This window comes from Megalopta genalis, chromosome 2, assembly GCF_051020955.1.
Source record: "Megalopta genalis isolate 19385.01 chromosome 2, iyMegGena1_principal, whole genome shotgun sequence".
NCBI lineage: Eukaryota > Metazoa > Arthropoda > Insecta > Hymenoptera > Halictidae > Megalopta > Megalopta genalis.
In genome coordinates, this window is record NC_135014.1 from 13,058,479 (window position 1) to 13,072,143 (window position 13,665).

The following is a 13,665-nucleotide window of genomic DNA, read 5'->3' on the forward strand; positions in this document are numbered from 1 at the left end:
CCACGAATGTACCACATACATAGATATTCGTAGTTCGTAGAAGTGCCAGGCGTGCCTCGAGTCTTAACTTGGAAAAGCAATATTAGTGAATCGAATTCGAGCTGCGAATAGCAGAATAGCACAACAGAAATATCGATCTCTTTTTTCGATTTGTAAATTCGTAAAAGCTTTTTACTTTATCATGTCGACGTTATTCTACTAACAGAAAAAGTGGAGGGGAAAGAAAGCATTAAGAGACAAAGGCGACCTCTGTACGGCAACGGTAGCGCATCAAACTATGCATTGCATTGCTGTCGAAAATGGCGTCGGGCTCGGAGCTGCCAGAATATTCGTCCCCAGCGAAACGACGAAAAGTTGACGGCAACGATTACGTCGGTACCAGCACAGTGAAACCTGATTTACGATACTGTGAGACATCGCACGACACTCCGAATGAAGATTTCGAAGGTATTTTGAGAAAAATATGCTGAATTTGTTAATGAAATTTGTGAGTTTGCAAGATGGCGGTTCAAAAGGCGTCAACTCCTCTAGCCCGATCGCATCACGGTTGTTCGCAGTTGATGCGAGATCAAAACCGCCATGACAGTTTTTACATGTCTATGGAATAAATGTCTGTTGGCGTAACTACCTTTTCGATTTTAATCGATATGAAAAATATTGAAAATCCGCTGAATTTTCAAGTAATTGCCGCGTTTCGCGATATTTTTCCAGTTTATTCAATCAGGAAATCAACACTTGAACAATAGAATTTTCTATACATGCTGAGAAGAGAAAGAAAACTAGTGACAGCGGGGGGATTCGATGTCATGCGCAGGGTGGCCGGACGATATCCCACCATAGACATAGTGGTGGAATGTACGCGGTGGAGGTAGAAATAACATAACGGGTGTACTTTATTATTATACATATGGCGACGTTAGGTTCACTTGGGCCCCAAGCCTTGGGGACCGTTTGAGACGCTTAGGCGACGACGCTTGGGCTTCGTTTCATTTGAATTTTCCGAGTTTTAGGGACATTATTGTGCCACTGTGTGCCTTTAATAGAGTATTATTCTCAGTTTGTGTGAAAATTTCTGCTATTGCCGTATTTAATATGGAATCAGGTAAGATATACTTGAAATAATTGTGTAATAATTTAAATACGAGTTATGGATTTCTATATAATTTATTAGATATATGTATACTAATTCTAGTGTTCCCATCTAACTTCTTGCAAATGTTTTATTCTAACAAAAATTATTCTACATATAGATAATGACAATTGCATTAATAAACCTGGGACCAGTTCTATGCCACGCAGTATCATGAACATTGGAACTTTCACAGGTAAAACATTATTATTTCTGTACGAGTTTAAATTTTGAAAAGAAGACACATATTTTGTGAACAATCCAAAATATTAAATTTCTTCTTTATAAGTTTAACTCTGTAATTTTATATTAATACTTTGTTATATTAGAAATTAGCTAAAAATCATTATGTTACGCAGATATTTACAGTGACAGAAGTATTGGCACCATGGATCCACCATGTATGAAGAAAGCAAAAAGGATGCAATTTGTTAATGTCTGACTTAAGAATTCTACTTTTTCATTCTGGCTAACAAAAATTAAGGGATGTTGTTACAAGACAAAGTGCACAGTGTGTATAACAGTGCAACTCACCGTGAGAATATGAATAAAGATTCTGAGAGCAAGGATGAGGATCAGAGACTAGTTCTATATGCCTATAAACGTATGGTGAAGCGAGCAAAAATTCTACACGCACCCGATATTATAGAGAGCACAGTAGGAACTTGCAATCGTTTGTACATTATACGGATATGCTGTCTGATGCATCTCTGCGCGATAATATAGCACAAAAAATAATCAAAATGACCTTGAGATTGCCACTAGATGATACATTTATATTTAGCCGTGACTCTCGATATTAGTAAGCATGAAAATCATGGTTACAATATATTGTAGGAAGGTTAGAATCTTAAACTTCTAGGTGATAACACCTATGAGATATTAAATGAGTGACGTCGTTTAGGGATGTTCCCTCTACGAATTAAAGAAAGTATAGTGAATTTAGAAGTCGAACAATTTTGGCCAAGAGATTTGCTTAATGAGAGAATATAATTGTAAAAATATTGTAACAGCGGCAATGATGTGTTTTCATCATTGCCACATTCAAATGTTTTAGTAGAAAAAGATCAGGCTTTCGGAATACAAATACAAATTGGTTTACTTATGAAATAACAGATAGCACGTATAAATATGTCAACAACAATGTATATAAAAGGGAGCTAATTTCACAGGAACTAAGTAATGTTATTATAAGTGAGGACATCGAATCAAAAAATGCCGACGACTGAACATATTTTTCATATGTTTATTTTTTAATGTCTATTTAACTATTGTATATGTATATATTTTGTATAGCTTTGTATGTTATTTTATATGTATGGTTCCGTATATTATTTTGTATGTACAGCTCTGTATATTTTCGTCTATGTATGTTTGTGTTTCTATATTCTATGAACTATTCATATTTCTTCGGTTCACAGAAACATAAAATTTGCCAATAATAAATAACTTTTTATATTTCATTTTGTACTTCGTCTTTTCATATTCGCTCGGTACTACATATTTATGGTGATTTGATAAAAATTAAAGACTATTTAAATTTTTCTGTTGAGAAGAACATCTGACAATATGGTGCGATTGTCGTCGTCTAAGCGCCCCCAAGATAATTGGACGTCACGGTATTCTCGTTATTAGTATAACAGAATACCCGTTACTTACACCGCGAGCGCGTATTTTCTCCCACTATACCTACAGTGGGATATCGCCCGGTCACCCGGCCCGCCGCTTTTCAACATTTCGAAAGCGATGATTCGATTATCCTTAAATATCAAATTATCAGTGCGAACTTTTTTATCCGTATTATGTTTACGTTCGATAGGAGTAAAAAATACTACGGATGTTGTAGCGGTGTGCTGGTGGACAACATTTCGTAGAAAGTAAGAGTTTTATCCTTGATAATTAGTTGACAATTGTTAATTATTGTAATTGTTAGAGATATTTTTGTTATATGCTTAATCAGGGATTTATTAAATAGCCAATTAACCGATTGCTATTGCAGAGACGTATGGAGGTGGTGGTAGCAGATTCACTGAGTTAAGTGACGAATCTAAATCAACTTCTGTTTCCCCAGATGCCACAAACTTGATGACCGCTCTATCTAGAATCGATTCGACGAGCGACGATACTGGCTGCCCGTAAGTTCTTTTTATATATCTCTTTGGGTATCTTATATATACTCTTTGGGTATACTTTCATTTTGCTGATTCTTTTGGTTCGTCGCGATGTTTTAGGATCGATACAGCAGACGAGAAAGACGAAGTGTCGTCGACAGTTTCAAATTTATCCGATTTGTCGGGACTATCCGACTTTTCGGGAGAAGGAGAAATTAATCATCATTGGAGGAACGCGTCGTCGTGGGTTCAGAAGCAAATGTTGATAGGTGCTGATCCTAGAGATCTTCTTCAACATATTCTTATGGATTCGACACAAATACCTGAACAGGTCGATGACCTGACCCTCTGGAAGGTGCGAAAATGCGATTCGTCTAGCCACATTTTTATAATCGTTCGAATCATAGAATCCGTATGAATATATTTCAGATCATAATAAATGTAATGTCTGAACCGCCGCGTCGACAGAAGTTACGACACATAAACACTTTGTCGGATGTGGTCAGACTAATACGTAATAGTAAGAGAATAATAGTGTTAACCGGAGCGGGCGTAAGCGTCAGTTGTGGCATTCCTGATTTCAGAAGTAGAGACGGTATTTATTCCAGGCTGGCTCAAGATTTCCCAGACTTACCAGATCCACAGGTATGTAGAGAAAACATAGAAGTGTTTAAATTCAATGTTCTTGTTGTTAATACGACAAATTTTGCTTACTATATTCTCTATAAATTTGCATGTTGCAGGCTATGTTCGACATTAATTATTTTGGCCAAGACCCAAGACCGTTTTACAAATTCGCACGAGAAATTTATCCTGGACAGTTTAAACCAAGTCCTTGTCACAGGTTTATACAAATGCTTGATAAGCAGAAAAAGCTCCTTAGAAATTATTCACAAAATATCGACACGCTTGAGCAAGTCGCAGGCATTGAAAATGTGATCGAATGCCATGGTATGTATGTAAACACGCGAGCGCGCAAACACACGTATACACATAATAATATAATCAGTTTGTGATTCACAAATGAACGAGCCATTAGTTGAAAAATGTTTGTGAAATATGTATATTTTACGTTCAAGGTTCGTTTGCAACAGCGTCCTGTACAAGATGTAAATATCAAGTGAGAGCCGATGATATTAGAGAGGACATCTTTGCACAAAGAATACCTTTGTGTCCAAAGTGTAAAATAAACGCTTTGCCATCTATATCAGAATATAATTCTAATGAAAATTATAGAGGTAATTCGAACTGTAATAATATCATTGTTTGCGTTATGTTTACTGATACTCTGTGTGGTCTTATTCAAATTGTTAATTTGTTAGCCGCTTGTCAATTTCTTTTGTACAAAGCATTAGCTACCTAGTGATAGTTTTTGGTATTAGTCTTTGCTTTAGCGCGTCGCGAGTCCGTGGCCATGAGAGAACATTATCTGCTCTTTGCGGAATACGTCTTCGCTATACGTGCTGTTGCCATTTACTCTGATCTGCACAAAAGTTGATACATCAATTGTAACTCCGAGTAAGACCTTGGCTTGTTTATAAGCGCATATAAGGTAAACTTTTCAAAGTTGCATCATGTTAGTTACCCGTGCGCGCTGTTTAGCCAGATTTTTTTTATTCATATCTTGATTCGGCGTCGTGATTTACCGTTCAATGAATTTTTCAAAATTGAAGAATGGGACGCGTGTTGTCGTTATCGATCGTTATCAAGTGAAAGAAACTGCGCAATCTGGTACGGGAAGCGGAGTTAAGAAAACTGTCGGTACCTTGTAATAATCACGAGAACATTTCCAATTTGCAGATTTGGTAACACACGGGATCATGAAACCAGACATTGTTTTCTTTGGCGAAGGACTACCTGATGCTTTTCACGATGCAATGGCCAAAGACAAAGACGACTGTGATCTCTTGATCGTAATCGGATCATCTCTGAAAGTTCGACCAGTAGCTTTAATTCCTTCTTCTATACCATCCCATGTACCACAAATCTTTATCAATCGTGAATCGCTGCCGCATCTCAAGTTCGACGTTGAACTCTTGGGCGACGGCGACATCATTATAAATCAGTTGTGTCACTTGTAAGTGATCGGAACCATGATCGGAATCTACGCTTCTTTTTACGAGTGTGTTATTTTTCTACATTTTTCCAGAATGGGAGACATCTACAAGGAAGTGTGTTGGTGCGATGCAATTCTTAAGGAAGCAACGCAGCTATTACCGTTACGTTATTTACCAGAAGATTCATGGGAACAGAGTCAAGACACTACCAACACCGTGTTATCGCGAGATAGCGACGAGGACGATATCAAGACTCAAGATGCATATTCTTCTCTTGAAAGCCAAGATCCGAACCAACATTCCTCAGAGAACGCGAGTGTCATTTCATTGTTTCGAAGCGATCGCATGAATAGCATAAAAGGAAGGTTCGACCTTTTACAGGAGAGTCCCAAGAGAAGATTAGGTGAATCGTGCGAGGAAAGTAGCCCGAAAAGAATAAACTTTGGTGCTCGTTCTACGTTAGAGTTTCACTCGTCCTCGTCGATAACAGATACTTCAAATTGTTCGACCGATTATAAAGTTCATTTAGTCTCGATGGAATCAATGACGAAAGAACAGGGAAAAGTATATAATTTAGAGTGTCAAGTATGTCCGAAAGTGGTCGAGTTTTCATCGGATAGTACAGAATTAGAGTCGTCATTGAAATCAAACAGCTGCAGTGAAAACACAACATCCGCTCCCGGAGTCGATAAAATGAATTTCAAGCCGAGGCAAGTATCCATCGATTCCGCATTAGATTCTGGACTTGGTGATAGTTGCAACAGCGTCGACAGTAGAGATGAGAAAAGCGATGATAGAAAGAAAGAATTAAAATCTGGAAGATTAGGAAGACATTGTTGGCAGTCGAAATTGAGAGAAAGTCTTGCCACGAGGCTACCAGGTACACTACTACGTCTTCTCTATTCATCTTCCCAGCTCCGTCGCTATTTTAAAGTTACACAAGTTTTTGTTCGTTTACGCGAAATTTGTTTCCATACTAGATTTCCGTTTCTTTTTCGATAAAGACAAATTATTTAATCATTTCTTTCTCAACAGAGAACTCGTACTATCAACTAACGCCTGGAAAATATATATTCCCTGGAGCGGAAGTGTACTCGGAGCCCGAGGATTACGATCAATGTACGGTATCGGTTAATTCCGAAAGTTCTGAAAGCGATAGCGTATCGTCGTCCGCGGAGGAAGAAGAAGAAGAAGAGGAAGAGGAAGAGGATGAAGATGAAGAAGAAGAGGAAGAGGAAGAGGATGAAGAAGAGGAAGATGAGTGTGAAGGGGAGGGAGGGGAGGATAAGGTCGAAGAGAAGATAGAGCAAAAAAAGAAAGATAAAAAGACGAAAATGGACTTGCAGGACCAACATGCACATCAGGAATGTGAACCGAGGGAAAAGGGTACGAAAATCTTGTCATTGGTGTATACCAATGTTTTTGCTCATACGTAAAAAGTAAAATGATAACATAATCTCATGCTTATAATACTTAAATCTAAATTTAACAGGAGAGGACGATGTATCGTTGGGAAACAAAAGTGTTAGAGTCAACGTTGATACCCTAAACGAAGAGATAAAGTGGATGACGAATTGCTCTTACACTGGTTAATCGAAAGGTGCGTATGAAGAGCAGCGAATTTTGATTCGCGTTACCTTTGATAAACTTTCAAGCCCAACAAAATTGCTGAATGAGTTTGTTGTTGAAGGAAAAAATAGTGCAATCATTGGCAGTTGTACAGTGCATGTCTACAAGTATGACTGCCTTTTCCAAGGGAACTCATATCCTTTGTTGTTAACTACGGTGTTCCGTGCATAATCACATAGAAATTGAATGAATTGCAACTGCTGTTACACCCACTGTTGTAAATATTCTTTATTCGAAACACTATACGTATTTCGGAGTTTGATAAAGCACGAGTAAAAGTTAACAACGTGTTGGATACGATTAAAATCGATTTATGACTTTCGTTTACATTCTTCGTATTACGTTTTGTATCGATTCGTTTCTCGGTTGATCGAAGGAATAGACGAAACTAGTGTTGCCTTACGGACGGATTTATACACGATACGATAGAACGGTGCCCTCCCTTTGTTCGTTCGTAACAAAGCTATTACGTTAGAAAATAAAGTTAATTTTACCACGAATTGTAAATATTCTATCAAAACTTGTAGATTAAAATTGTTCGATTCATCTCGTGCAATCGTAGGAAAGTCAATAAATTTTAAATATTATATTCGGTATGTTTGCGAAAGTAAAAGTGAACATATTGGGCGCGCCTTAATAATGGAACACGAAACGGAAGCGAACTTAACGATAGCCGTTTTTCTTTCGCAAAGCTAAAACTTCTAAATAGACGTAAATAGTAATATGCAGCGATTTTGTTCCGAATCTTTCAACCGAATGTATGTATGTATGTATGTATGTATAAGTGTGTATGTTGATTTGGTGGCATGACCGTTTATTGGTCACTGGAGCGGGACCTAATTACGACTACTATTCGTGTAATGGGAATCAGAGTTTCCAGGAATTACCCTGTATCAGAACTGTATTCTTTCCGCCAGAAAAGTGCGAGAACACTGAAAAATAATTTTAATGGAAGAAAATAGATCGACCACTAAGCTGTCAATAGCAAACACTACTGTACATAGTAGCGCATTATACTCGTATAATGATCGAAGTAAAAGACATTGAACGGATCGTCCCAAAAGAAAGTAACCATAAACAAGATTCACCATTTTCTTACAGTGGAAAGGAATGTATTATAAGAGCGGGAAATAGTATTGCGACGTAAATACTGATGTCTTTGGTATTCAGCATCGCCGCTTTAATTGTAACTAAATGTTACTTTACTAACTACTTATGACGGTCTGCTCCCTATTGCATCTACTGTTACGAAATTAATTATTAGAGATTAGAGCTGAAAGAGTTTGTAAAGGAATTTTAACTATTTGTGCATCTTTTATATTTTTTGTTAAAAAAGTTTCTTTAACAATGTACAACGAGGCGCGAACAGAAGAAGTATTAATTTCGTCACAAACTTTGTAATAGATGAAATAGAACAAGCGATGCTACGATTATATTTATGTTAATATATACACTATGTGGTATTGCATCTCTGAAAGAGTGATAAGGTGTGTTTGATCTATTATATTATACGAGTATTCTTATCAAAGTGTGTATAATACATACATATTTAGTCTCTAAGACGAGGCTTAGAACGATAATTAGAACAAGGATTAGGACGAGAACATGGACAAGGAACACCCAGCAGATAGTCCAGGGGGAATAGCGTTAAGTTATGTTTTAGCGGTAGGTTTTAATGCCGGCCGCGGAAAAATTAGTCACATTAAATTTGCATTAAATGTTTTTAGATTCGTTAGAATTCGATTTCTTTTTATTGGAGCACGGGAGAATGTACAAAGCAATGTTGGATAGCATGGCATTGCGTGTTATTTTTATATGAACGAGAGATGGTAGAATAGCAAACGTACAGGATTAAACAGGAGAAATATGAAGAGAAGAAAGCGACGATCTTCGAGAAATCGCTCTATACGGACAATGGAAGCCCATTTACAGGGCAAAGCGATTTCATCTCGATGTTTATCATCGCAAATATTTCTATGGAATATGCTGATTGTATCAAACATTTATTGTAATTTCTAACATGAGTACATCGACAAGTGTCGTCTTGTGCGTAAACGCGCGCACGCACACGCTCTCGCTTACGCCGATGTATAAGACAAACTAGTGCATATGGATTTGCCCACATGTGTGCATACGTACGTACATACACCGACAATAAAAGGACAACTCGAGATGGTGGGACAAAGTAGTTGCGATTGATGAATCGTTAGAAGAGCAACGAACGTTATGTATGTAGGTATGCGCGTATGCGCACGGGACTGCATATGTCTCTGTACCACATGTTGAATGTTGTAGTAGGACTTTTTCATTTTGAATGAGCTTGCCTTTTGAAAAAAGACCAAGTCACGATTCAAAAAAAGAGGATGCGTTTAATGTTTCCAGAGAAAAGTAAGCGTCTCATTGCTTGCGTATACAACTTACGTTATTAGATTTAAACAGTTCATATTGTGCTATGTACAAATGGCTTTATTTATCGTTGTTCGGTAAATTGTACCGTAACTTGATCGAACAGGTATTATGTGTTAAAGCCTCCATGTCTTTTTATTTATTTGAGATTTATACATTTAAGTAAGTATATACACTGGCAAATAAACATATGATGGACGTATGGATGGATGGATGGATGGATGGGTCGATCGATAGATTTATAGATAAATAGCTAGATAGATAGATGGATAGACAGGTAAGTAAGTAAGTAGATAGATAGGTAGGTGGTAGGTAGGTACGTAGGTAGGTAGGTAGGTAGCTAGCTAGCTAGCTAGATAGCTAGGTAGGTAGGTAGGTAGGTAGTTAGGTAGATTGATAGATAGATAGGTAGGTAGGTAGGTAGGTAGGTAGATAGATAGATAAGTAGATAGATAGGTAGATAGATAGGTAAATAGATAGGTAGGTAGGTAGGTAGGTAGGTAGGTAGGTAGGTAGGTAGGTAGATAGGTAGACTGGCAGGCAGGCATAAATAGGTAGAGACAAACTGACAGATAAACGTACGAGTTTATATGAAAAATTCGTATATACGAGTAAATGTATATTACACGCATATATGAGTATGTGCAGAAATTAGCACGTGCACAAATAGTATATATATAGGTGTACGTATACATGTGAAAATGTATAAAATGTTGGTTTCAATTGAAATTATACAGATTTTCCATTTTGAAACTTTATTGCTATCGCTGATGTGCCTACACGCACTCTCTCTCTCTCTCTCTCTCTCTCTCTCTCTCTCTCTCTCTCTCCCCCCTCTTTCGCGTGTGTGATATTTGACTAGAGTGTCGATTGAAATTATGACTGTATGTGATTGATCGCTGATCAGTGAAGGATCGAACGTGTAGAAAATGTGTTGTAAAATTTTCCGATAGTATCGTTGTTAATGTATAATCAAGCGATCGATGAATATGTTAACGCGTATCGCGCACAGTTGATTCTAAGCGATTCACTAACTTGCGAACGTTTGACAATCATACCAACTTTCTTTCCTTTCTCCGCGGTACTGATTTTCTGTATAAATATGTATCACTTGTAAATATTTATTATTTTTTACTGTATATTGATTCACAAGTTTCTGTCGTATCAGTTAAACAGTGAATCGACCAGCAACAATACCACTGTTCTGTTTCACAATTCCAACTTTGTTCCCTTAGAAACATTTGTGAACAATTTTATTCGTCGTGATACATTCGGCGATTTCAAGATTCTTTAGAATAAAAACAGAGGGAAACTGTTTGTTCATGGTTTAGCCGATACGTAAGAATGAGGTGCAAATGCTCCGAGTTTTTTTATAATTTGTTATTTAATGTAAAGAATGTTATAAAAATGTTCTCTATTTTAAACGTTATAAGTTTTGTTCTTCTTTTTTTTGTATTATTAATGTGTAAGCTTATCTCCTAAATTAAACGTTTTCTATGATAAGAACGCATTGGTGATCTTTTTATCGAAACACCGAAAACAATAAAGAACTAAAAATCATTAACCCTAGGCCAGCAGTACCGAGTAGTAATTTTATCCATATAATAGAGCTGTAACGATGCGTAAACTTGGTAAGTACATCCATAGTAAGTAATTCTGCGCGAGGCGTGCATGCTTACCTGGACTAATATTTGCTAGAATACACGCACACTGTGCCAGTAACAAAAGCAACAAAGAATATATTTTGTTTCTCACACAAATTTTAATCCAATTATCTTCCCTGCAAATTTTGTTGGATTTTTAAAAATTAATTGCCTAAAAGAGTCAAGAAGGCCTAGCTTACTCTATGAAATACATGTGTGATATAATAATTAATTTGTCCCACATTTACTTTTATATAAATGAAGAAAACATTGGCTTCATTGACTCACCGATCAGTGAATACTGAGTTATTATGTTTGGTCGTAGAGTAGACTTCGTTGGGCAGTGGGGTCTTGCATCGCTTGTCCTGGATCGATCCTTGTGGTGGTAGATATGATTTCCCAATGATCTCTTGAAATGCATTTTATTTGCCTATTTAAAGATTAAATATAATGTTATATAAGTTAGAAAATTAAACTAAATAAAATTTTAAAAAACAAACTTTCATTTTCAACAATTTTAGATACATATGCAACCACTAGCTAGCTATTCTGCTAATTAAAAAATATATATTGTTTATTTAACGAATTATTTATATATTTATAAAAATATTGTTTGTTAGAAAAAATTGAATTTGTTCAGAAAAACGAAAATTTGTACCTCAAGCAAATATTATATTTCAGAACAAGCTATTTTTTAATTTTCATTTATTTAAGTACTATAATTGTTGAAAATAATTAAATTTAGTTACATTGTAATCTTGAATTTTTCGTTGCACATCTTTTGTTTTCCTTGGCGAATGATGACGCGAGCGAACTTCTGAAAAAATACAAAGATGTCTGTTAATAGTAATAAAATAATATTATCTTAATACTAAGCAACAAAATATGAAAAAGGAAAACAGCAAATGTAAACAAATTATCATAAAATTAGTAATGTGCCGAAAATACTTTTACTGTGCGAAAAAGAGACGAAGTAATTGAGAGTGATTAAAGCGAGGGAGAGCAAAATGTCAAAATCATTTTCCTTTTTTTCGGATTAATGGGAGACTCGTGTTAATTAATGAAGAAAAATGATTCGCGTTTATTTCACCTTTTTAATCGGTTATATCAATGACAAGTCCACTAAATCAATTGAACATTTGAAAATGATACGGAGCTAGGAGCCCGCGAACTTACTCCTACGATTTAGCGCGTAAACTATGAGAGGCGCGAGAATGACGGCCTGTGATTGGTCTAAAATTCAAACGGTTACGTTAGAACTTTAGAAGATTCTTGTGCACACCGCTATTAGTGCACGAGGAGATATTTCTCTCGGCAAAAATTCTGATCAGGCAGAGTCTAATAAAATATCCGACAGTAATACATTTCCATATTAAAATGATTTAGTAACTTCGAAATATTAATTATACAAAGCAATTTGTGATTATCTCGGAGCAAAATAACGAGATATATGAAATTTTGTCAAAAAGCACTTAAGCAAAACTTTGAACTTACATATTTTCCACGAAAATGTCGGAATTCTGCCAAAAGTTGCAACATCAGAATTCAGATCATGTTATCATTGACAATTTGTGAATGTCAAGTTACAAAATTTCAATTAAATATGCAAAAAAGCAAATTATTGAGCACTCGCTAACAACACGACTGATCTCTATCAAGCAGCACCAAGCACTACCAAACCAACAATTACCAAGGAAGATAAATAGACCAATGACGTTCTTTCTCGGGTGGTTCCGATTGGCCGACGGCGACACCACGAAACAGTTGCTCCTGGGGGTGGGCGGGACTGACAGAGGAAAAACCATTAAATAACTGAAAAATATTGCCGAATATTAAAAGGATCTTATAAATGCTACAGCAGCAATTAATCTAACGAACCGTAACGCTTTCGAAAAAAAGAGTCGTATTATTTCAAATGGAGGTCTGAAATAAAGAGGCCGGGAAGTCTCGAGATCGTGCTGCAACATTGTACATTGTATTTTTAAAGCCGTCAACTTACTAAAATAGAATCGAAATTTCTGTATCGCAGTATCATGTACGTAATTCACCAGCTGACTGTTTTATGTATTTAGGCAGAAGACGCGCGATAAAAAACTCTGTTTTTTAGCGATGTCAGCACATATTTCAGAACATGCGATAGGAAACCTGATACATATATGTATACGGTGCCTGGTCTATCCTGATACCTCGTCTGCGGTTCATAATATTTACCGCCAGAAGGCGCCAACAATAAAATCCAGGAATTTACCATGTGCACCACCATGATCATCAACCGACAAACGTTTATCGGTAATTTGCTCAACAATTTGAACGTTTTGTCACTCCACGAATTGGCGCTATTCAACTGTTTGCAGACAGTAGAATTCAATTCCTGATTTCAAATTGCCTCATATAGGAAAAGTGTCACACAAATTATTTGTCGAGATATCTGATGTCAGGACATGAAATGGAAAGTTGTTTATAACAAAATAATTAAATCTTAAATATGCGAAAAGTCATTTGGGCTACATTGCTAGGGATCTCTTTTGGATTTTTCAATCGTGAAAGTAAAGAAAAATTTGCATAATGTGAAAAAATCAGTAAAACTCGATCGTTAACTCGAAGAACGAGTTAGTATCTAGAGAATAGAAGAATAGTGCCTGATCTTAAGAATTTTCGAACGTTCGAAGGCTTACATTAAAGATAAGGTG

The 13,665-nt window shown here is 36.4% G+C and overlaps 2 protein-coding genes and 1 long non-coding RNA gene across 6 annotated transcripts; 2 read left to right on the forward strand and 1 right to left on the reverse strand.

The window, feature by feature from the left end:
• Positions 1-102: 102 nt before the first annotated feature.
• Sirt1 (Sirtuin 1) lies at positions 103-10,838 on the forward strand. 4 transcript variants are annotated; one of them, XM_076518542.1, is made up of 11 exons: positions 396-447; positions 2,949-3,006; positions 3,201-3,264; positions 3,361-3,595; positions 3,670-3,885; positions 3,984-4,191; positions 4,320-4,478; positions 5,041-5,317; positions 5,390-6,177; positions 6,333-6,683; positions 6,790-10,838. In XM_076518542.1, exons 3-11 carry the CDS (start codon positions 3,215-3,217, stop codon positions 6,888-6,890), a joined length of 2,385 nt encoding a protein of 794 aa, XP_076374657.1. In that variant the 5' UTR covers positions 396-447; positions 2,949-3,006; positions 3,201-3,214; the 3' UTR covers positions 6,891-10,838. The 4 variants fall into 4 exon arrangements, with proteins under 4 accessions (XP_076374653.1, XP_076374654.1, XP_076374657.1 ...); XM_076518538.1 differs by lacking the exon at positions 2,949-3,006 and having other exon boundaries at positions 103-447; positions 3,129-3,264; XM_076518539.1 differs by lacking the exon at positions 2,949-3,006 and having other exon boundaries at positions 104-447.
• Positions 473-2,592, forward strand: LOC117219323 (uncharacterized). Its single transcript, XR_013032647.1, has 3 exons — positions 473-1,102; positions 1,251-1,325; positions 1,489-2,592. It is a non-coding gene; the product is annotated as an uncharacterized LOC117219323 (long non-coding RNA).
• LOC117219324 (uncharacterized) lies at positions 10,438-13,619 on the reverse strand. The gene is made up of 4 exons (XM_033468395.2): positions 12,666-13,619; positions 11,725-11,792; positions 11,264-11,405; positions 10,438-11,147 (listed from the first exon to the last, which is right to left on the reverse strand). The coding sequence occupies exons 1-4, from the start codon at positions 12,778-12,780 to the stop codon at positions 11,140-11,142; spliced, it is 333 nt and encodes a 110-aa protein (XP_033324286.1). The 5' UTR covers positions 12,781-13,619; the 3' UTR covers positions 10,438-11,139.
• Between the last annotated feature and the right edge of the window lie 46 nt (positions 13,620-13,665).